This window comes from Canis aureus, chromosome 25 (genome assembly GCF_053574225.1).
Source record: "Canis aureus isolate CA01 chromosome 25, VMU_Caureus_v.1.0, whole genome shotgun sequence".
NCBI lineage: Eukaryota > Metazoa > Chordata > Mammalia > Carnivora > Canidae > Canis > Canis aureus.
The window spans coordinates 39,820,803-39,844,306 of record NC_135635.1 but is presented as its reverse complement, the minus strand read 5'-3'; the positions used below and the strand labels follow the sequence as shown (position 1 = coordinate 39,844,306).

Sequence of the window (23,504 nt, the reverse complement as noted above, 5' to 3'; positions counted from 1 at the left end):
GCTACAAACGCTCTCTCCCCTCCGGGCACGCACACCCCAAGGCCCCGGAGCTCTCCAGGACCCCCCGACACTCCCAGCCCTGTTACTGTTGGGTAATCACATTTGAAAAATTACTCCTACAAGCCTCCAACCCCTCTTCCCGCCTGGACTGCCAGCTTCTGATTCCTGCTCCCCCGCACGACGTGCGAGCAAGGGTGGGCTCCGCCAAGCAAGTTTGCAAGGAGCCGCCTCAGGGAGGGACAAGGCCAGGCGGCGTCCCTTCACGGGCAGCTCGGAGCACGGGGTCCCCATCCCGCGGCCAGCCTGCCTTGAGTGGGGGGACTGGACCCCAGTGACCCCGAGGGAGGGCTCCCAACGTGGGGGGCTCGGGCGGGAAGCCCAGAATCCGCAGGGCCCGCACCGAAGGGCGAGGCGCCCCAGAGCTCTTAGGTGAAGGCGGGGGGAGGGGAGCCCGGAGCGATCCCGGGGCGGCTGGGAGGAGGGGTCGGGCCGGCGGGGGGGGTGGGGGGCGGAGGGGGGGGGGGCCGGGCCGGCGGGGCGGGGGGGGGCCGGGCGGGAGTCGGGAGCCCCGGAAGCCGGGCGGGAGCGGCCTGGGGGCCGGGGCGGGGCAGGTGGGGCCGGGCCGGGCCGGCCGGGGGCGGGGTCCGCGGCACATGCGCACCGCGGCGGGCGCGCGCAGCGAGGAGGGCACTTTTTAAAAGTGCAGCCCCGAGGCCCGCCCGCAGCCGCCGCCGCCGCCGCCGCCGCCTCGGCCCCGAGTGGTGCCGCTCGTCCCGGCCGCGCGTCCCGGTCCCACGCCAGCCCGGCCCAGCCCGCCCGCCCGCGCCATGCCGGTCAAAGGAGGCACCAAGTGCATCAAATACCTGCTCTTCGGCTTTAACTTCGTCTTCTGGGTGAGTGAGGGCGAGCGGCCGGCGCGCTCCTCGGCGCCACCTGTCCGTCGGGGACCTGGCCGCGCCGGGGGGCGCCGAGCGGGGGACACGGGGCGCCGCGGCCGCAGCTGCGCCCTCCCCGGGGCCGGGCCGGGCCGGGCGGGGCGGGCGGGGGCGCGGGGCGCGGGCGGGGGCGGGGGCGCGGACCCGGTCTCGCTGAGGCTCTGCGCGGCGGCCCGCGGCTGCCCCTCGCCTCCCAGCCCCTCCGAGTGCAGGCGGGGGAAGGCGGCGGGAGAAGCGGAGCCCCTCGGGGGGGGGGGGGGGGCAGGACGGCTCGAGACCTGGTGGGGTCCCGCGAGGGGGCGATGCGGGCGCTGGCGGGGAGGGTTCAGCCCAGAGCTGATGGCACGTCTGCAGGACCGAGGCCTGGGACCCCGACCTGAGTGAGAGTCGGGGACCCCCTCGACGGTCGAGGAGGTGCTTGCAGGCCGGGTTCTGAGCCGCCGTGGGAAAGTCGGAACTCCCTCGAAACTACCTGAAAGACTAGCTTGTCTGGATTTTTTTTTTTTTCCCCCAAAGGCGATAAGTATCTGAAGCGGAGAGAGCTCAGAGTTGGGGAGAGGCGAGGCAGCTGCCCGTTGGCGCTTTCAGTCCTGTGTTTCTCCATTTCCGGGGGGAAGATCAGGTGCCCTCGGCCCCCTGGCAGCCCGGGCCCTCCCGCCTCGCGGACACCCCCAGGCCAGCCCACCCAGTGGCTAGGCGCGGCCCGGGAGAGTGGCGGTTCCCCCGGAGAGGACGCCAGGCCAGGCCGGGAGCTGCCCGACTCCCACTGCTGGCCGTGCTCACCCCTCTCTGCAAATGCAAAGTCTGATGGAGGCAGTGCCAAAGGGGATGCCCCCTCGGCGCCTTCTCTTGGGGGGATTAAGAGACCACCCTGAGACAGAAAGAAGCAAGGAACAGGGGACCTGTGTGTCCTCAGTCTGAGGGCCACATCCCCTGCACACAGATGGACAGTGTTTGTTCCTCTGCAGTCAGGGAGTTTGGAATGGCAGCCCAGCCCCTATGCCACCAGGGAGATGGCTCTAGAAACGGGCATGCCACCAGAGCCTTGTAACAAAAACTATACGGTACTTGCTCCCCTGGCGCTGGTCACTGGGGTCCCCAGGAACCTCGGAGCAAACCTCTTGAGATTTTAATTCTCTCTCAGGAGCTGCCAGTAAGAGACTGACCTGCCCTTGCAAGAGTCACCATACACAACACGTGTTCTAGTGAGGATGGCACATAGACGTGCCCCTGCCCAACACTTGGCCTGTTTTAAGGAACCCACCCACCCCTACCTTGCCTCAGCGGTGGGCATTCTTTCCTCCTGGTGTTCCCACAAGCAGCCAGCCAGCTCACTCCCAGGCTTGGCTTCCTCCCCTCACCAACCTCTGGCACCAGAAAAGAATGTGAGAAGGCGGATAAGCCCCACCCCACCCCTGTCCTTTGGGGAGTCTTCTTCCTCTCTCCTCCCCAGCACAATCTCACCCACCAGTCTGTTGCATCGTCCTCATCTATCTGCCTAGGCTGCATCAGGCTTTCAGGCGGGGAAGGAACCACAGACTCCCATAGGCCCTCATACCCAACCCTCCACCCCCATCTGCCCTGTGGCACAGGCAACAGTCTGTTGGGAAGTTCCAGGGCTCCTCTGGTGTCTGCTCAGTCTTTTATTGTCTCCAGCCTACCACCCCACCCATTCTCAAAGCTACCCCTGCCTGGGCTAGGCGCTGCTGGTCAGCTATGTCATCTAAAACGGACATGACTGAATCTGGAAATGTTTGGGTCCAGAATTAGGAATGACTTTAGTGATCATCCAGTCCGCCCCTCGTATCCACAGTGAGGAAACGGAGAACCAAAGAGGGGCCCAGAATCACAGAGACCGAACCACACTTGAGTCCTGCCCTCTTCGGTCTCCATCATGAAATCAACAAGGGGACCTGGTAATGGGCTGGTGTTGGGAAGGAAGCTACGTTTTTCTGAAGTAACGATTGTTCAGTAGTCCTGTGTCAAGGTCCTTGTAGAAATGGTAGAATAAAGGAGATAAGGATCCACTTGTGCAGCGTTTTACAGTCTGCAAAGGCCTTTTCCAAGTCCCATGATACAAGCCAGAGCTAGAAGCATTATCCCCATGGTACTGATGACCAGGAAACTAGTCGCCAGAGAGGTAAAGTGACTTATCCAGGGACATGTGGCAGGATAGCATCAGAAGTTTGAAGGGAGGTCTTACTAGCTTAAAGTCCAGTGTACTTCCCCTCCAGCCTGCTGCCATGGTCAGCTGGGTAGAAACAAGCTCTCAAAAATATCTTTAAAGGGAACCTGGTTGGATTGTTATGATGGCACCAGTTACCTTTTTCTCCCAAGACCAGGAATTTATACACTTGGCATTTGGGATCTGATGTGGGCCTTGAAAAACAGGAGTTGTGAGGCCAGTGGCTCATGAACAAAGGATGCTGAGATGGGTGGCCTAGCAGGACCCAGAGAGAAGAAGCCTACCTCAGTGGTAGTGGGATGATCAGGATGGAAAGATGGTATACCTCTGCCCCAGCCCTGGCCTCAGCCCTATGGGACCCTGGGTGACAGCTAAACCTACCCTCTCTGGCCTCCCCAAGTAGGGCCTCTGATGCTCACAGCCAGACCAGCAACCAGTCTATTCATCCAACATCCCCACAACTCTAACTTCCTGGCTCTCCGTTGTTTCTGTATTTTCTTCTAGACTGCCCTACCTACTCCACTGCCCACGCCCCCGCTCCCAAAAAACACAGTGGAAATCTGGACAAGAACCTGAGTATTGGTCTACCTCTGTCCTCTTGTCACTTGAACACCTTGGGGAGGTGGTTTGTGTGCTCCAGACCTCAGTTTGCTGATCTGTAAAACCAACGGGTTGAAACAAATGGTCGCAAACCGTCCCTTTCGGGACTTTGCCACACAATCCAAAATCTGAGTCAGGAGATGGGAATGCACAGGGGTTGTTACCAAGACTTGTCCTCAGAGCCTGGCATCATTGGGCCTTTACCTCCGGGGCCTGATTCTTGGTCTCTCTCCTGTGAACTTCACATTTCCCTCTGTCGCCCTGGGTGGGGCTGCTCTGGATGCAGCCTCCCCATCACCAGGCTGGAGCTGGTGTCTACCCCATGGAGCTGCTGTGGGTTAAATGACAGAGTGTGTGTGATGCCCTTGGCACAGTAGCCTCGCCCCAGACACCATAAACTTCCAGCTGTGGCCGATGTTACTCCACAGCTGGAAGTACATTTAGGCAGTGGGGAGGGTGGGAGCACTTCCCAGAGGAGGGTAGAAATTGAAACCAGGGATGTAGGCAGGAATCCACACTCCACACACATCCTCCTACCCCTTCCTTTGCTCCTCTTCCTGAATCGCTGCCAGCCTCATGATCCCCACCCTACCTCCGGGATTCCCACTTCAGGACACCCTCTCCATTTTATGTGTGGTACCACGTTTTGACAGTGGGGCAGCCCCACTTATGAAAATAAGCCACAGCGCAGAGAGACCCCAAGACCTCAGGCTCTGGGGTCAGGGCAGAGGATGTCCCCAGGGAAGTGGCAGGGGCTGCTTTCTCCAGAAGCTCTTGGCCTTGGTGGTTGGGCTGAGCCAGCAGTTGGGACTGTCGCCTAAAATGGCTCTCCACCTTTAGCACACAGACAGCAGGAGCCCTGGTAAAGCTGGCCGTGTTTGTACTGAGGCCGGCAGGTCTGGGGACAGGTGGGGTGAGGCGAGGCCAGGTGTCTACATCTGCTAAGGAAAATAGGACTGCTCCCCTCCCCAGAATCTTGATGGCTTGCCCCTCACTTTGTTCTGTAATGGTTGTCAACAACAAAGCTCTGACTCCTGATTTTGTGGGGAGTGGGGTTCCTCACTCTACCCCTTTCCTTTCAGAGTGGCCCATGGCACCATTCAGGACCTTACTCTTCTGTACTCAAAGGAAGAGGCCCTGGCATTTGAACCACTTTAGTAAGCAGCCCCACGGAGGGCCTTCCTTGCCAGAGCACCCAACTCAGCTAAATGAGTCGGTCTGTGGCTTCAGACCTCAGTCGGCCTCCGCACACCCTTCTGTATTAGATGTGAATCTTCTCTGTTAGACACAGAGCTGTGTGTCCCATGTTTGACTTGTGTGTTTGTTTTCCGGTACGATTCAATTTTATAAGGAGGTGTGGCTTTGGGTCGCACCGTTTGGAATTTCATAGTTACACTATGAACCTGCAAAAGCACCTTTTCTTCTAGAAAACAGGAGCCTTAACTGTTCTTTCCTGGGTATGGGTGCACCTGGCTGTGGGTCAGGATAAGGGACCTGAGGCCATGGGTTATCGTGACTTCTGTGGCCTGTTGTCCCGTTGGTAGACAAGGAGGATTCTCAACAGACCTGTGTCCGTTCAGCCAGGAAAAGAGTGATGTTTGAGGAGGTGCGTGCTTTTGTTCTGCGTTCCCCACTCTCCAGGTGGGGGGGGGTCAGTGGGACTGCTGTCCCCCCCCCCCCCCCCCCCCCGCAGGTCTTTTCCACCACAGAGGTGCAGAAGCAGTCTTTTCCATCTCTTCCATACTTCCTTGTTCCAGGGTTTTGAAACTCTGGGTAAGAGCCTGTTGGCCCCATGTTCTCAACTCCTCGGAAATGTCCTCTGCAATGGACAGATGGAAATCAGGAGACCAGAAGGGCTAATCTCAACAATACTTTTTTTTTTTTTTTTTTAATTTATGGTTTTGAAGTCTGACTGCAGATCACTTGCCTGTTGCATTCTGTGGAAAAAGTAATGCTGGTCCCGGGACATTTTCATTTTCCATCAAGTGATGGCATGCAGCTGTGGAAAGCAGTATCCTGTCTCCAGATGAGATAATTTTATAATAATTACATCTATCCGGTAATTCCAGCTCCCCTCCTCTACTGCCCCAACCACCTCCACCACCCCGAAAAAGTACTTAGTTCTGAATAGGTTTTTAAGTACTGTGTGCCATCGTCCTAGACTCATGGACCTTAACTTACTTTTTAAGGGAATTCTACAAAATCAGTAAGACCTGCCTCCAGAAAAATGATATGCCTTTTTTTTTTTTTTTTTGGCTTTTTTCTGAAGGCCAATGAACACCTCATATTAGTTTTTCTCTCTTGGTCTCCAGGCAGCCTCTTCTCTGTTCTGAATCCCATGTTTCAGCCATGAGCAGTGGGTTGCCTCGCCACTACCCAGAGACTGGGGGTGATTTGAGAAAAGCTAAGTTCCCTGATGATCAAGAGCAGCCTAGCCTGGAGAGCTAGCCTCCCCACCCATACTTGCTCTGACTCTCAGCTTAATCATTGCCCAAGGAGTGGCTTTGACTCTCGATTAATTTAATGAGTGTTCTGTATTTCCAGTCCACATGAAGAATCTGACTTTATGAGCTTCTAGCTAAGTTTTGCTTCTTGGGTTAGGGTTTTCCCATAGCTTGGGTGATTTGTTTTTGTTTAGGAAGAACTGAGTTTTGACTTTCCCTCCGCCTCTTTCCCTACCAAATAGAGGCTAAAATCAGCCAACCTCTCCTGGCCTTCCCCTTGAGAACTTTAGAAAGGGAGGGGGGAGGTGTGGATTGTTTAGGGATTTGGGCTCCTGAGGAGATGATATTCAGTTTGATTGAGTAGCAGGGGTAGGTGAAGCCCTCTGATGGAGAGGGGCCTGGATTCATTTGATCCTAGCAAAGATCCCTGGGTAGAGAGGTATGAGGACTATTGATTTGGAGAAAAATCAGATATCTGGGTTTTTTGGTTTTTGTTTTTGAAGATCTGAATTTATTTATTTGAGAGAGAGGGAGAGCCAGTGAGAGAGCTCTGGGAGGGATAAGCAGGATCCCTACTGGGAGCCAGATGCAGTCCTCTTAACAGACTAAGCCACCCAGGTGCCCCAGAAATCTGGGTTTTAAAGGTCCTTCTTGTTCAGTCCACATGCCGGGCATTGTACAGGGATGCTGAAACAGTGACTTTTGCTGGCTCTGTTAGGAAAGTCAGCCTTCAAAGCTTAATCATGTTACTATTATGTTCAGTGTGTATTCCAGGCTCCAGTGAACACCTCTCAGGCCATCTTCTGGTCCTACTTTCCCCACTCCCACCATATTATAGCTCTGACTCCCTAAGACAGATAATCCCTAAGAGACCTAGAAAGCTTATTTCAAACAAATTAGCTCCTCTCCTAGTGCTGAGGAGGGCCCACCTGTTAGTATGAGAAGCTGGCATTATCCTCTGGGGGCAGGTAGCTACCAGGACTCCATAGCCGGGGCTCTAACACAGGCTTATGGTCATGCCCTTCACTGGCAGAATGGTGCTATGGGGAAAGGGCAGAGGTTCTGGCCTTCCCCTTGGGGCCATTCCTACAGGGGACACGAGGACGGTGGCCATTGGGCAGCCAGACTTGCACCAGTAGCTAAGATGGGATGAGAAGAAGATATGTTAAGTTACTCTGGGGAATCTGTTTCCCAGAGCAGTGCTTGTGTCCACACTGACTTTCTGGCCAATGCAGCAAGGGTGTGGATGAGGTTCTTGGGCCAGAGGCCAGCAGGAAGAAATGCATTTTCAGTCTATCTCTGTCTGTCTGTCTCTCTCTCAACTCTCTCAACTCTGTCTGTCATGCAGCTGGGCTCAGAGAGAGACCAGGGTCAGGTTACACCTCCAGGCCAGGTGGCCATTGCAGGTGCCTTCCCAACCTGAGAAGGTAGAGCCCTCTGCTATTCCAGGTGGGCTCTCCTGGGACCTTTAAGAATAGAAGGTACAGTTTTGAAATGAGATCAGATATGGCCGGAAAGGAGACAGGACAAAAGTACAAAATTCTGACTCTGAAATTAACGACACTGATCAAAAAGACAGTTTAGCAGAGAGAAACTGGGCTTTGCAATCATACTGTCCGGGGTTCAAGTTCTTGCTCAGCTGTTTATTTGCTACGTGATCTCAGATGAGCTGCTGCTGTGTCCAAGTCTTCCCATCTAAAAGATGGAAGTAAATATTGCCTACTTGGTGGGTCTATTGTGAAAAAGAGTACAAGTGAAATGCTGCAGGCAGGGTGTGGGACATAGCAAGTATCAAAGTGCTGGCTGCCCAGGAGCACACAGTTAACCCTCGAACAGTGCACCAATCCCCACTCACTCAAAAATCTCTTTAGAACTTCTGACTTCCCAAAAACTTAACTACTGATAGCCTACTGTTGACCAGAAGCCTTACCAATAACATAAACTGTCAATTAACACATACTCTGTATACTGTATTATATGCTACATTTTTACAATAAAGCAATCCAGAGAAATAAAAATGTTATTAAGAAAATCATAAGAGAAAACACATTTACAGGACTGTACTAAATTTATCCCCAAAATCTGCATATAAGTTGAAACCCGCCTTGTGCAAATGGCAGCTATAATTAAGAGACCTGAAATGAAGACAGAGATCATGGCAAAGGGATACGATAGATTATAGGTTGGACACAGCAGTTGGGAGACCTCAGCTCTTGCCCCTCCCCTGGCTTTGTGCTCAGAACACCCCATGATGGGGAAGGAGGGCCATTGAACTGAGCCGTGTTGGCTGTGCCTATTGCGAATACTGCCAATCCACACACCACATGGCATTGCTTAAAAGATATAAACAAAGGGGCATCTCCCACCACTCAGGGCCATGCAAGCAAGTGGTAACCAATCCCACAGATGGAATGAAAGCTAGCTGGTCCACATGGCTAAAGTGTATAAACAAAAGAGATAGAGAAAGTGTGTGTGTGTGTGTGTGTGTGTGTGTGTGTGTGTGTGTGTGTGTTTGTAATCGCCAGGCATCTTAGGCATACACAATGGAAAACAAATGTGTGGTATTCTGGAATTTAAAGGAAAACATCCCCAAAACAATCCCCCACATCAGATGATTTTGGTTAAGATCAGAATGCCTGTTTTCAGCAGAAAACAGATTTATGGGCTGGCTGATGTGTGCTCCATGTCTGGCAAGCAGGCCATGGAAACTTGCAATGAGTTTTCTTGTTTAGAAAGAGGTTATCTTGGGCAGAGGCCCTCCCTCTGGATCCTTCATCCCCAAACTACTTAATTCTAACATACCATATTAGCTAAAACTTTTCTCCTCTCTTGGTCAGAATAAGGGCTCTGGTTTTTAAATGATGCTGACTTTGTCTTTGGAAGGGAGGATTTCTCAACTCTTGAACTTGTTCAGACCAGGTCGCGGCCTCATTACCATAAAGGTGTGCTGAAAAAAAGCTTACAAGGCCCTTCATCCCTTGCCACACCCCAGAGAGGGGACCTCGCTAGCTCCCTTCCACCAAGAATGTGACAGGCAGTCAAATAACTGACCTCTGTGTGGCCAGTGCTATGCATGTGACAGAAGGAGAGAGCTGATGGCTAAGTTGCTCCATACCTGCTCTGTGACCTTGGGTAAGTTATTTTACCTCTCTGAGACCATTTCCTCATCTCCAACTGGGATGATCATAACTATTTCAAGAGATGATCATAACTATTTCAGTTCAGCCAGCCTTCTTAGATTCAGAAGGGGCAGCAGGACCTTACCATAGAAATCTAGCTCAAAAAAAAAAAAAAAAAAGAAATCTAGCTCCCTCATATTCCTCTTCTCCCTGGGAAATCCCACTGTTGCTCCTATAGAGCAGGTTCCCCTCTTAGCCGTACACCAGCCTGAGGCCAGGCTGGAATACATGTTGGCCCCAAAGAGCCACGCTTAGCAAACTGATGGCACTCATATGCTATAGCTGTTGAACCCCTCCACCCTGGAGCCCCTCCCCCGACACCCCCCCCCCCCAAGTACACAGAATCCCCAGAAAGTGAATCTCTGCAAGGTCAGCAGGCAACCTAAGCAGGTGCTCAGGACATTAGCAATGCAGGTATGCCCAAGCTTCATGGGAAAGACCAGCACTTTTTTTAACTTCTTCATATTTATTTTATGATTCTGATTTTTTTTTAATATTGAATTGTATAGGGGATGGGATAGGTGTCATCATTTTCTCAGTATTGAAGGCAGTAAGTGGTCGCAGGAGGCAGAAGTGTGCCTGCCCAGGGGCCTGGCTTCTCAGGGATGGTTGGGTTTGCTGTTGACCTCCTGGAGGGTCCACCCTGACGTATGGTAGAAGAGCAGCACATGGTGGCAGGGCGCTTTATGATGACCCAGGTGGTGGTTGGGGATGGGAGGAGTTGACTTGTCCTAAATGCAGATTCCTGGGGGAGGCAGCAAATGTTGACTCTGCTTATGCCTCACTTTCCTTATCTGATCAGTGAAGGTAATACCACCAAAGTCATTGGGTTGTTAAAAATTATGGCATTTTTTAAGATTATTCATGAGAAAGAGAGCATGTGGGGTGGGGAAGCAGGCTCCCCACTGAGCAGGGATCCCAGTGCCGGGTTCAATCCCAGGACCCTGAGATCATGACCTGAGCCTAAGGCAGAGGCTTAACTGACTGAGCCCCCCAGGTGCCCCAATGATGGCATATTTAATATCAAGCATATCACAGTGCCTGGCTCAGAGCAAGAGCTCAGACGTTCCTTTCGGCGGTTATGGCTGTTAGTTACTGTTACTACTGCCTCTCAGAACATTTCAGGGATTGAAGTGTCCTAAACACTCACATTCCCCCATGTCTCCTTGCTTCTGTTGCATCACACAGGATTGTTCCTGGCTGAAATGTTACCATGAAGCTCCATCCCTTTCAGAAGGTGAATTAGAGAACTCATCTTTCCACCTGTCCACAAAATGCCCATTTCAGAGATTCCTGCTGTGTGGGAGAGGTGGGTGAGGAGGGGGACCAGCTTTGCCCTTAGCTGCATGTGGCCCCAGCCTTGGTGCCATTTGGCAGAGGCCTCCCCTTCGTGGAGTTGAACTGGGAGTTTAACAGTAGCCATGGGAGAAGAAATCTCTGCCTCTAAACCAGGAAGGGTGGCCTCAACACCTCTCCTGTTCACTGTCCATGCTTCCCAAAAAGAGGTAGATCAAGAACTTTCTTGATACCTCGAGTGGGGCTGAGCCCAAGTCACCGTGGCTTCTGTGTAGACACTGTGCAGGAAGGAAAAAAGAAGGCAGAGCTGTCCCTGAAGGGAGCATTTTCCCTGTTACCTGGTGATGGGGGGGCTTGAAACCACCACCTCTCCCACCCTCAACAGAGGGGGAGGGGAAGGAGAGAGAGAGAGAGAAGGAACCCCAAGGAGAAGTGAGTGGCAGTGTGCTCCATCCCCCTTCACCTTCCCCTAGACTGGAGCTAGTGCCCTGGGTCTAGAATCACATCACTGCAGCAGGCAGGTTAAGGTTTCAGGCAGAGCATCTTGCCAAATTCAGCACGTCTAGAGGCCCTTCTTATGCCCCAAGGAAAGTTCTCAGGGGTTTCCAGTCTTCCCATTCACCAGCTGGGCAGGGAGGGAGCACAGTGTCAGGAGGGATAGTAGCTCTGAGATATCTTATGTGGTCTGACTCAGTGTGAGCGCTGCCTCTTGCTGGCTGTGTCTTTCTGAGAGAGTTGTTACTTAACCTCCTGGAACCTGTTTCATCTATAAAATAAAGGTGACGAGGGGATTAAATGAGATGGTGTAGGCCAGTCACTTCCTGTAATGTGGGACATGCATGGATTGATTCTCATGGGGAACAACAGCTCCTGGGATTACATTATTGATTATCCTTTCTCTAGCCTCTGAAGGAGTTGCTCACGGACAGAAAAGCCTGCCAGAGGTCAACCCAACACTCACCTAAAATGCCATTACCCATCAGCCTCTGCATGTATTCTTTTAAAAAAATTCTTCCCCCTAAAATTTAGGGTTGGCTGAGGAGAAGAATCCGCTTGTACATAATGGCAGCCCAGCCTAGAGAAAACGCAGGTTGCAGAAATCTGGAGGAAGTTTTTACCAAGAGTTCCCTGCTGCAGAGGCTGTGGAAGGCATTTGGGCTTCTTGGGGAGGAGAGTTCACAGGGCTGAGCCTGTGCGAAAACTTACTTGGAAGCCAAACACAGGTTCTAACTTGACCCGTTTACTATGCCTTCCCAGGCTGACAGGGTTCAACTTGGAGTTGTCCAGCCATGATCTCTTTCATACCTGTTGCTTCCTTCCGTGGACCTGTCCTGTATCTTCCCCCTTAGCTGTCCTTTTGTAGCAGTCTGGGGGTGGTCCTGTGGCTCTACAGCACCAGGGGGGACTCTGAGCCCACACTCTAAATTGCGGTGTAAATTGGAATGGAGAAATTCTTCCCTGTGGGGAGCTGAGCCCAGCCAGATCGCTACCCCCACCCCACCCTCCCTCCATGGCTTCCTGCCCTTTAGCCCTGGCGTTTAGAAAGCTAGCCTCTGGGTTCAGAACTCCCCACCAGAGAAAGGTTCTCTATGCCTTCTCGATAGTTCAGTGTTTACATCAAGGCCTAGAGCATTGGTTCTCAAAACGTGAGCAGGCATTAGAATCATCTGGGGAGGATTGCTGGGCCGCACCCCACTCGTTCCTAGTTCAGTTAAGTCTAGGACAGGGATTGTAAATTTTTATGTCCAATGAATTCTCAGGTGCTACTGCAGCAGCTGGCCCGGGACCACATGGTGTGATCTGCTGGTCTAGAAACAAGTTTCCCAGCGGCCCAGCTTCTGGAGATCTGAGCACTGTCCCCAGATGGGTGGCTTGGTAAAAGCCTCAGAGCAGAAGCTGTCAAGAGGGCTGAGATGACTTCTAGGATGATCCTACTCCTGGAGAGACTTAGTCTCCAGGACTGTCGGTCTCCTCTGGGGTTTTTCTACTTGCCTCTAATAAAACTAAAGTTAATAACAAACCCTTGCTGATATCTTTAAATTCTGCTGGGAAGTAACATTTTACTAGTGATCCTTAGTGAAAGCAAAGTCATGGCAGTATTTCCTGCTCAGCAGAGCAGGGTTTGGCTTTTGTGGTGTCTCCGCACAGTGGGCCTGGGTGCAGGAGGACTCTAGCCGCTGCTCACTGATGGGTGCCTTCGTCCTTCCAAAGATGACAGCGTCTGCCTTCATTTGGAGGTGGCAGAGGAGCGTGCCAGGAGAGGATCAGAAGAGGTGGTAGGGACTGGGTTCCTGTTTGTGCTTGCAGTGAGTGCCTGGCCCAGCCTCCTGACAGTGAATCAGCCTGTCCAAGGCTTGGCAGTCAGCGGTGAGCCAGGGTTACCATGGAGATGGGTGAGGCCCAAGCCCACAGGTCTGGGTGGCCTGACTTGTTTTTAAATGTTGAAGCCTGCGTGAACATAGAGGCCCTTATCTCCACTTCTGAGGCTTTCTTAAAACGTGACTGGTATTTTGGGGCCCAGAAAATGTTGGTAGGGGAAACTCACATCCTTGCTATTGGGTCTGTTACTGACTTCTGGGTGCCACCTGGGTGCCTACAGGTCTCCCAAGCTTGGTACCTTTTACAAAAGATAAAATAAGGGACTTCTGGGTGGTTCCATCAGTGAAGCTTTTGCCTTCGGCTCAGGTCATGATCCCAGGGTTCTGGGATCGAGCCCCGCATCTGGCTTCCTGCTGAAGGGGGAATCTGCTACTTCCTTTCTCTCTGCCCACTGTTCCCCTGTTTGTGTGCTCTCTCTCTCTCTCTCTCTCTGTCAAATAAATAAATAAAATCTTAAAAAACTTAAAATATCCTTCTGAAGACTTATTTTCTGGCATATCTTTCTGAAGGAAGTAAAGAGGTAAAATCCCCTTCCTCTCTGGTCTGCTCCATGAATACCTCCTTCCCGTGGAGGTAATTCAAATTACCATTCCTGCCTCATCCTAGCAGAGCTCTGGGAGGCATGTATGGGTGTGGGGAAGGTAAATTTATCCATCGTCCCTCCACTACAGGGCACTCTCACAGACCCACAGAAACCAGAACCTGTGTCCTTAAATTGCCCTGCTCCCTCCTGCCCAGCCACCTCCTCAGATCTTAAAGGGACACAACAGACAGCCACCAAGTGCCAGGAATCGCCCTTCTTTTGTCTTTCTCAAGGTTTATTGTTGTCCTTTTCCTTACAGAATCTGGCTGGCTATGCCACATCGTGGTTTTCAGAGGGCTGTACATGCATTACCTCATTTAATCCTCCCCTTTCAACCCTGGTTCGGGGAAGCCAAGGAAAGTGCTTAGTGTCAAACAGCACCTAGGTGGCAGACCAGAGTTAGATCCAGAGTCCACTGCCTGCCACTAATCCAGGACTTCTCGGCAGAAGTGTGCCAGAGACTCTCCTGGCAGGATGGGGGACTGAGACAGATGCACACATATAGAATTCCCTCCGGGGACTCCGACACCCACCGCATGTAGACCAGGCCCTGAGTGGCACAGGTGGCAGAGCCAGGGCCTCCTACTCCTTGCTCTGTCATTCTTTCTGTAATGCCACCTGCCCCTTCCGGAAGAAAGTTGTAGCATCTCCTTGAGCACAGGTTCACCAAAGTAACAAAAACGGGCATTGTTTTCCAGAGGGACAATGAAAAGGAAGCAGGAGAGCAAGTACCCCTCCTTCCCCTGCCCCTGTTGTCCTACTGCTGCCTACCTCCAACCCCACCAAAGTGCAGGTGTGACTACTGAAAGTCTGAGGCCAGCCTCAGAAACCAGGTGTGGAGAATGATCCACTCTGCCTCTTCTGGGCTTCCTAAGGCAGTTGGTTAGAGAAATCATAATGAGTATTTTGTCCTTGAAAAAAAGTTTGACCAGTCAGGTCATATTACAGAAGGAAAGAGGGGGCCTCGCCAAGACCACCCAGTTTGTTTGCCATGAGAAGATTTTTTCTTTGAAGTGGGATCTGTCCAAGGCAAACAGGGCCCTTTCCACCTGAGGGGTGGGATGCAGTGCTACCTGCACGTGCGCACACACGTACACACACGCACTGTTCCTTATTGTCATATCTTTGTGCAGGTTTTGTTCAAGCGTTTCCGATAGTGGAGCTGAATATATGTAAATACTTCCTCAGTTTCTAACTAGAACTAGTTTTGCAAACTTGGCATAGGGTCCAGAGCAACCAGGTGCCCCTAAGTGGCATTACGTTTTGATTTGTTTTCAATCCTCCTTTGGGATTAAAAGACATTTCCCATAACTCCAGGTGTGTTTTAGTGTAAGATTTCTGGGCCTGAAGAAAAAAAAAAAAAAAGATTTCTGGGCCTAGCCCTCCAGTCAGGTTTATGGTGTGACTCACTGGAGTGTTCATCTTGGCGTGGGTGCCCTTAGCAAGTCATGCTTTCGGTGGTGGTCGAGGAGATGACCAGGGCCCAAGTGGGGGCCCTGCCAGGTGTTCATGTTCCCTGAAACTGGCATAAGCCGTGGGGGACTGGGTTACCTGTGCGCTCAGCAAAGATGGGAGTGTCAAACTGGATTTTTTTTGTGGGGCAAGGACAGTGACTCATGGCTTTTTCATAAACTCTCATTTTCAAAAGACTTCACATGGATTTGTCCTCAGTCTCACTGCAGTATTCATCACATGCCCTCATGGGTCTTTCTCAGCATTTTCTCTGGACAAGTTACTGTTCTTGGCAGTTTCTGCCTATGGTGGTGAGACAGTAGAAGTTGGATCTGAATGAAAAGCCAGATGGGAGAGGAGGCTTGTTGAAGTAAAGAGGACCGGAGAGAGAGAGAGAGAGGATTTTCGTGGGAGTTTGAGATTCTGTCCCATTGAAGTAATCCTCTCATTTATTGGATAAATATTTGTTGATTGATTGATTGATGCTTTGTTCACCGATTTATCATTACTCACTATCGTGACCGAGATGTGGATAGAGCAGGGGACTAGAAGGACTGAGAAGCAGCCAGGCACTGAAGGAGCTTGTGGTCTAGTGAGACCTGACCCCAGCACACCTATGAGAGGGAAGGGCACTGGAGAGAACACCTTCAAAGCTCATGGGATTGTGTTCCCTTAGGGGGAGACTGAGGACATCTTGATGGGGAAGCAGCAGGCCTAGGTGGCCAAGACTGTCTTCCAGGAGGGAGGGCTGGCGTGAGCAGAGGTGAGAACACATGAGACTTATTTGGGAACCTGAGTGATACCATCTAAGGGGCAGCTGAGGAAGATGTGGGGCCAGGGTTCAGCAGAGTCATGCTGCTGAGACCTCAGGAAACCTGAAGACACAGTTAATGCCTTAAAACTTAAAACTGAGTGACTGACCTAAGCCACGTAAGACTCTTGGGCAATGGCTGCGCTCCCACATGGAGGGCGGGAGGCAGGCTTGGTGTGTCATACGGTGACTACTTTCTGGGGACCTGGAGGCTGTAAGCCACCAGCTAAGGTGCAGGTATCAGAACATTCAGCAACCAGGAGCAGTAAGCCTAGAGGAAGAGAAAGTTTCTGTTTGGAATTTTGGATAGAAAGACCTGGAAGCTTCGGAGAAGTCCCAAATACACACACTCACACACACACACACACACACACACACACATACACGTATGTATATGTAAATATTCTTAGTTTTAGAACAGTTTCAGATCTACAGAAAAGTTGCAAAGAGAGTATAGAGAGCCTCTTTATCCCCCACCATTCCCCCTATGGTTAATACCTCTACTACCGCACTCCATGTGTCATGACTAAGAAACCAACGTGGTACATTACTGTTAACTAGGCTCATTCGGCTCTCACTTGTTTATCAGTCAGGTCCTCTTTCTGTGCCAGGGTCCCATCCACGAGACCCATGTGACAATTACTATGTCTTCATCGCTGATCTGGGACACTTGTCTTTCCTGGTGTCTCAGAGATGACCTTAGCAGTTCTGAGAAGTGCTGGCCAAGTATTTTGTAGAATATGCTCAATTTAGGTTTTTCTCATGGTTATCTTCTAAGAAAAAAACCAACACATGTGAAGAATTTAAGAATTCCCAATAGAACAATGAGGGGTAGCTATCCTTTTTCTCTGCACTCTGTCGGATGGATAGGACACCATTTTTGGCCTGAAGGCAAAGGAGCTTTTCTCAGCAAAACCAAGATTTTCTCTTTGGCTTCCTTTGGGAAAGGAGGTCACCAGATAGACTCCATCGTGCCTCAGGCGGGGAATAGAGGCTCTGGACTTTGCACTTCCATCCCCACCACACAGGTTGTGGTCTTGAGCAGATCACTCTTTTTCGGGGGTGGGGGAGGAGTGAGCTAGAGTTGGCCAACAGACCTGCTCCATCAGACCTGCTCAGATCCCTGCATTGTTGCACGAGCAAGATGGCAGCTGTGGTAACTGTACAGGCCAGTGTTCTGGCCACATGTCAGCTCATTAACCTGGGAGGAAACCGGTACCCTCTTGGCCTTCCAGACCCCTGTTTTCTTGTTTTATGGAGTCCCTTCGTAATGGACTCAGTGCCCCTTTTTTCCAGAGTTATGGCTCTCTCTGGTTCTTGTCATTTATTTTCTCCCGGTATTCCAAGTTCCTAGGGGTGAGAGCCAGGTGGGGGTGGGCTGGGCACCCCTCCATGCCACACCAAAAAGCGAATTCTTGGAGGATAGATAGTGCCCCCTGTACAACCATGAGCCATTATTAGGTGGTGCCAGTTCTGTGTGGCCCTGTGACCCCGGGCCATCCATGGAGACCCAGCCAACCGATGCAATTTCTCCAATAGTGTTAGAAAAAAAATAGGGCAGCTCATGACTTACGTATCTTCCTCTCAGGCCAATTAACTCAGTAATTCAATCCAGAAAGGCAGCAGGGCTCGCTCTGATTTTTGTAAGCCATGTGCTCCCCGGCCTGCCCGAGCCTTCTACTTTGGTGTCTTGATCCTTCCTCCCCCACCTCCCTTTGGTGAGTTTATAGGCATAAGAAACTGAGGTCAATGACTGCTTTTTCCATTTCTCCAGAGCCAGCTGCTGCTTCTTCATTTTAGTGAAGTTCTGTGGCTTTGATGCTAAGATGATGCTAGGTTTTGGGTGGGATCCAAACGTGTGGGACCTCCCCACCCCAAGGGAGACCTGAAGTCTTTCTTCTGATTCCAGTTCTCCAGCACAATGTTCTGCTTGCCACCACCTTGCCTAGACCAGATAATTGGCTGGACTTCTACACATTGGCCTAGGCTCCTTAAAATTATAAAATGGAAGAGGCCAAACCATGGTGGGTTTTATTTGGGTACCCCATTGTTATCCATGGAATCATTCCCAGAGAGAAATGATTGAGTCTAACTAAGAAAGCATAGAGCTAGAGGCCTCTCTTAGGCCCCAGGTATTCTCAGCAAGATGAGGGCAGGAGGGAGGACCAAGGACAAGGTTTGTGGCCAAGTGCTGACTGAAACTGAGACCTCCCTCCAGTGCACGTGAAGCCCCTGCCTATGGTATTCTCAGGTTAACACCATCACATCCACAATGAGGCCAGCGGCCACAGTCTCCTTGCCCAGGGGTCTCACTGGGCTTCCATATGGTGTAGGGAGAGGAGAAAGTATTGCCTTTTTCTGTTAACTCTCCAGGACCCCAGGGGAGCTAGGCAGGGCCTGCCTACCACTGTCAAGTCTCACTTAATGCGGGCTTGTCCTGAACTCAGCATACGGGGATGTCCCACATATGGGCCCAACTGGGCCCAACGGTGGCACTCCCAAGTCTCAAACACACAGTCCGAACTGGGTACCCAGGCTAGAAATGAGAGAGAGACCCTACTTCTCCCCTAAAGGGCCATGTCTGCTGTCTTTGATGAGGCCAGGAGACCCTCATTCACCAGCAAGTCTTGTGTGAATCAGAAGAAAAGCCTGGCATCTAGGAGTTTTTCCTTTCCTCACTGTGTAGAAACGAGGCATCTGGTGTCACATACTTCTTACCGGACGTTTGGTGTTGCCTTCCACCAGATGGGAGCTAAGAGGTCTCGGGAGATAGTGAATGACTGTCCTCCGTGGGGAGGAGAGTGACACTGGTGACCTGAGGGCTGATCAAGTTATTCTCACAATGCCCACTTGGTACCTCCTTCAGAAATACTTCTCACATCACCTCCTTTATTTTGAGCCATACTTAAAAAGCAAGCAAGGCCGCATCTCACCATTCCTGTTGTACAGATTGGAAAACTGAGGCAGTGGAACTCTGAGCCAGGAATTCCAGAGCCTGGCTGTGGAATCGCATCGCTGGAGGTGTGAGCAAGGATTTGACCCTACTATAAACAGAGGCCCTGTCGCCACAGTCGCTACCTCCACCTGACACACTACACCCACCGCCAAGCCCCCAGCAAAACGAAAGGAGCAAACAATTAGAGAGAGACCTAGCCACCCCATGGGCTGTCCCAGCTCCCAGGGCAGAGGACCAGGCCCCCTGAGGAGCAGTGCTCTGACATATGGTGCCTCTGGCAAGAAGGGGGGTCCCAGAGCCACTCACTCACTCACTTGTCCCACGTGTGAGTCACACGTGCACTGCAGCCTGAGTCCACCTCAAGCAAGTCCTGGTCCCAGTGAGAGGCAGTAGGGGTGGACAACTCGGTAGGGGTCTGCCTGCACAGGCTCCTAGATCAACAATGCCGGGCCAGGATTTGTCCCATTGGTTCTGTTCCTTAGCGGCCAAGTCTGCCCTAGGGTCTAGTATCAACTTGCCCACCTACGAAATGGAATTTTTGGAAGATTGGGGGATCACTCAGACGTGTGGTGTCTGGATGTGTACAGGGATCGCTTGTACAGAAGCGCGTGCCTCAAACCTGGACCAGGGCAGCTCAGCCTGTGAGGTTTGCTTTTGTGAAAGGGAAAGGACAGGTGGGAGCCACTCAAGGGAGACCCTGCTGTCTCACTTACTGAGCCTGGTGATTTCGTGAGGATTCACAGCTGCCCTCATTGGTGCTTAACTGCCCACTGAACAAACAACTTGTCTCCTTTGTCATCATAGGGCACATACACAGAGTAGTGCATGAAACCCAAACAGTTTAACGAATAATTAGGAAATAAATATCCACAGCTCAGCACCCAAGTCCAAAGCTAGACCATCGCCAGTGCCCTAGACACTCCCCTTGCAAGTGCTATATTCCCTTACCAGAAATCCCTCCCTCCCTCCCTCCCCCTACAGGGCACCCCACACTTGGCTTTATGACAATTGCTTTCTTTTTCTTTTCTTTTCCTTTGTCATTTACATATACCCCTAAACAGTAGGGCAGTTTTTAACTATAAGAAAACACGTTGTACATGTTTTTGTGTCTCTTGCTTTAGTTTGGCATCGTGAGGTGCACGCATTGTGCGCATGGCTACTGTGATCCACTGCTGGATGTGTTTCCACTGCTGTATAGTATTCTAGCATCCATGAAGTATCCACTCTACCGCTGGACTGCTAGTAGTGAATTGTTCCCAGCCTGCTGATATTTTTAACAAATGGATCTCAAACCCCTGGCTACTGCCACTACCAGGTGGACAGCGAGAGACAGAGGCAGAGGCCAAGGGTGGTCCCAGAGCCCTTTGCAAGTCTCCCCTCCCGTGCTGTGGCACTGTGCTCCCCCTGGCAGCCAGGACTAATGCCCACGTCTGGTCTGTCTTACAGCTTGCTGGGATTGCAGTCCTTGCCGTTGGACTATGGCTCCGGTTCGACTCTCAGACCAAGAGCATCTTTGAGCAAGACACCCAGCCTTCTAGCTTCTACACAGGTGAGGTGGTTGGGGGGTGGGGGTACTTGGTACTTCCTCTAACTGTAGACATTCTGTATTGATCCAGGGATTGGCCTTGGGAAAGACTTTTGCTCTCGCCACATTGGCCTGTCATGTCCCTTTCAAGCTTTGCTTTGTGTAGTCGCGCCCAGGAATTTGCATTTGACTGATGTGGTTTCTTTGATCATGCTGACTAAGTCTGGCATTCTGACCGTCCCCCCAATAGGAAGTTGGCTCTGCCAAAGTTGCTGCCACTCTTGAGGGTTTAAGAACCTCTGTGCTTGTCCCTGACTCTGTCTTAATGTATATAGTCTTCTTAAACTTGCTCGTTTTCCTTAATTCAAAAAAGTTTGTCCTGGGGATCCAGAGTGCCAGGACTAGGAGAGGCAAATCCTCCCCACTGTGCAGATAGGGGTGCTGAGACCCAAAACACCTGCCTCCTGGATAAAACCGTCAAAAGGAAGAAGAGACTGGCAGAGATGCCAGCCCAGCAGACCCCTGGGCTGGTAACTGCCTTGGGTATTTGGTCTTATTTGTTTGTTTTCCAGGGTGCTTTTGCTTTAGGGCAAATGTTTCCAACTTAAATACAAATAGATTTAGCAGCTTACAAGTGGCTCCTGGGCATCTTTTTATCTTTTCTAGAATTATTCTGTCCTTTCCACTCTCCTCCAAGGCTCACCAAATGCAATTCCTCAGTTTCTAGTCAACTCACAAAATCCGTAGCTGTCTTTTCTGTTTTGGGGACAGGAAACATTTCATTTACGAGAAACGAGCAGACCCCTATTTTTAGGATGATGTTGCCTTGTCATCAGCTCAAAGTGTAAGTTTGGTTACTTCCTTCCTACGCACCAAAGAAGTTATTTAAAAAAAAAAAAGAAAAGGAAAGGAAAAGTTGGAGCGTACAGTCTAGAGAGAGTCCTCCCCCAGGCCTTCTGGAAGGACACAGTGGCTGGCAGGCGCACAGACCCCCTACCCGCCTCCCAGAGGCCACTTAAGCCAGGCCTGCGGGCCTGCGTTAGCCCTCTTGGCTGCCTTGGCTGCATGCGCCTAGGCCCTGTGGAAGTTTCCCTGCTTGTGCTGCCTGTTGCTATTGTTTTGGGGTGTTTTTTTAGGGTGTGTCCCTCTATTTCCAGAAAGAAAGTGAGGGGAAAAAAACACAAGCATGTTTTTTGAAAAAAACAGACACACACACACACACACACACGCGCACACACACACACACAAGCATGCACGCATGAAGTTTTTAGAGAGCAGGTTTCCAGCGTGCCCTGACTTGTTTTAGCAACAGCATTTTTGCAGGGCTGTAGCAACGAGGGCCTGGAATGCTGCCCTATACACAGGGAGCAGCATAAGGGTGCTGTGCTGAGGGGGAGCTGTGAACCATCTGGAGGAGAGAGGAGAGTAGATCTGTGCAGGAGTGTGGACTCGAGTGGCAGTGGTCAGGGCCGGGTGCCCTGGGAAGAGCCAGGCCTCCTGCTCCACCTGCCATAGTTCTCCACAAGGTGCCTGGCTGCACCCATGCCAACAGACCAGCTTCTATCTTTTGTTTTCTAGGACCCTGGCCAATTCCCCATGTTTTTAGATGTAGGAGGCAAGAACCTCATTGGCGAGTGGAGGAATCATGAGGAAGGGTCTTCTTTGTGTGTAACTCACTGTCTCACACATATTGTTATGTGATATAATCCTCATAATTCTTTAGGGTATATGGAATGATTCCCATCTTATATTCGAAGAAATGAAGGCTTAAAAGTTAAAGAACTTGCCCGATTTCATACCTGGCAAGAGACAGGGCTGGGATTTGAACCCAGGCCTATGAAAGCTGCTTCTCGGATTATCCATGCTAGATTGTGGGGAGGACTCCACTCCCCACGTAGGAAGAGAAAGTATCTCCGCTGACTGGATGTTCCCCATTGGGGGTTGGGGGTGGGCAGGGTCAGGGAGGAGGCTCCTTTGGCCTTTGACCTCACCCAAATTGTAGTTAGGGGAAGGAGCCCCCAGCACTGGTGGCCCTAGCTGGCCGATGACAGGTGGGGAAGTCCTGCAAGGTGGCAGGAAAGTGATGAGCACGGTGGTTAAAGAGCCACAGCCTGCCTCTGGGAATCACAGGATGCACAATGGCCAGTGGTCCCACCCAAAGTGACCAGTGGCCACTGTCCCCTTAGCTCTAACAGAGGAACATTGACACTCCACTTCCCTAGGAAAGGGCTTAGCTTTGGAGACTGTTCTGCTTGCAGAAGCCCCAGCAAAGTAGGGCAATGCAAGTGACACTAGAGCATCAGTCAACAAGTGACCACTTGGGTGTGGCTGGGCCATGCACTTCACTGAGTGCGCTGGGAAAGTGAATCATCGTCATTCATGGGCAAAGGGCCAAGGAGGCTTCATTCTCTGTATCCCCTTCCCCCTTGAGCTGTGACACCAGCCTTTGTACTGGCCTGTGGCCCCTCCTCTGGCAGGGTTCCAGCCCCGCCCCTGCTGATACTCTGGGTATCATGGGGTGACCGTACCTTGCACTGGGGCCCTAACCACCTGCAGGGCAGCCCACAGGCCAGCCTGACCACACAACTGACCCTTCAGAAAACTTGAAAGACCCAGGGGTGTCTTTTCTCCAGAGGGGGTGATGGCTTTTAAAATAGAGAAAGAATGCATAACCAGGCAGAAGAAGCAAGTGAAAAAAAAGAAACTTTTCCAACATTCAGAACAGTCGCTAGTGAATCCAGAACAGCTGACAGCCTTATATGGGCCTTCTCCAATTCAGGCCCTGGGAGATTCAGCCCATCAGCAGTATCCATAATCCCAGGCCACAAACATGTTGGGGAACTTCATTTTCTTGGTCCCAGGCCAGCAGCCCTTCTTAACTCCTTGGTGTCCTTCCAGAACCATAGCCACCGAGTGAGGGCATCTGGGGGCTCCAGCCAGAAGTCAGGCATGTCCACCCCTCCCTAGGACTATCCCTCTTTTTATGACAAGGTGCCTGGTAATTTCTAGGATACATGGCTTTTGCCCTCAGCGAGCTTGTGGCCTAGGGCAGCCTGTTTATTTGCTCAGTGCCCGGTTCTCCCCATCCTGACACTGACAGAGCTTACACACTTACACCTCTCTGAGACAGAAGAGTACCATGCTAGGCAAACTCGAGTC

The 23,504-nt window shown here is 51.5% G+C and overlaps 1 protein-coding gene and 2 long non-coding RNA genes across 5 annotated transcripts in view; 2 read left to right on the top strand and 1 right to left on the bottom strand.

Moving 5' to 3' along the window:
• Window positions 1–2,307, bottom strand: part of LOC144297363 (uncharacterized) — a 49,549-nt gene extending 47,242 nt beyond the window's left edge. For all 3 annotated transcript variants that reach the window (XR_013364389.1, XR_013364387.1, XR_013364388.1), the window contains exon 1: window positions 2,210–2,307. This is a non-coding gene — a long non-coding RNA (uncharacterized LOC144297363). The remainder of the gene's footprint in view (window positions 1–2,209) is intronic.
• The window catches only part of CD9 (CD9 molecule), a 31,708-nt gene continuing 8,922 nt past the window's right edge, over window positions 719–23,504 (top strand). Inside the window, exons 1-2 of the mRNA XM_077871347.1 lie at window positions 719–893; window positions 20,267–20,369. Coding sequence (XP_077727473.1) covers window positions 828–893; window positions 20,267–20,369 — 169 coding nt within the window. The 5' untranslated portion in view covers window positions 719–827. The remainder of the gene's footprint in view (window positions 894–20,266; window positions 20,370–23,504) is intronic.
• LOC144297361 (uncharacterized) lies at window positions 9,600–13,695 on the top strand. Its single transcript, XR_013364386.1, has 3 exons — window positions 9,600–9,757; window positions 10,532–10,580; window positions 11,543–13,695. It is a non-coding gene; the product is annotated as an uncharacterized LOC144297361 (long non-coding RNA).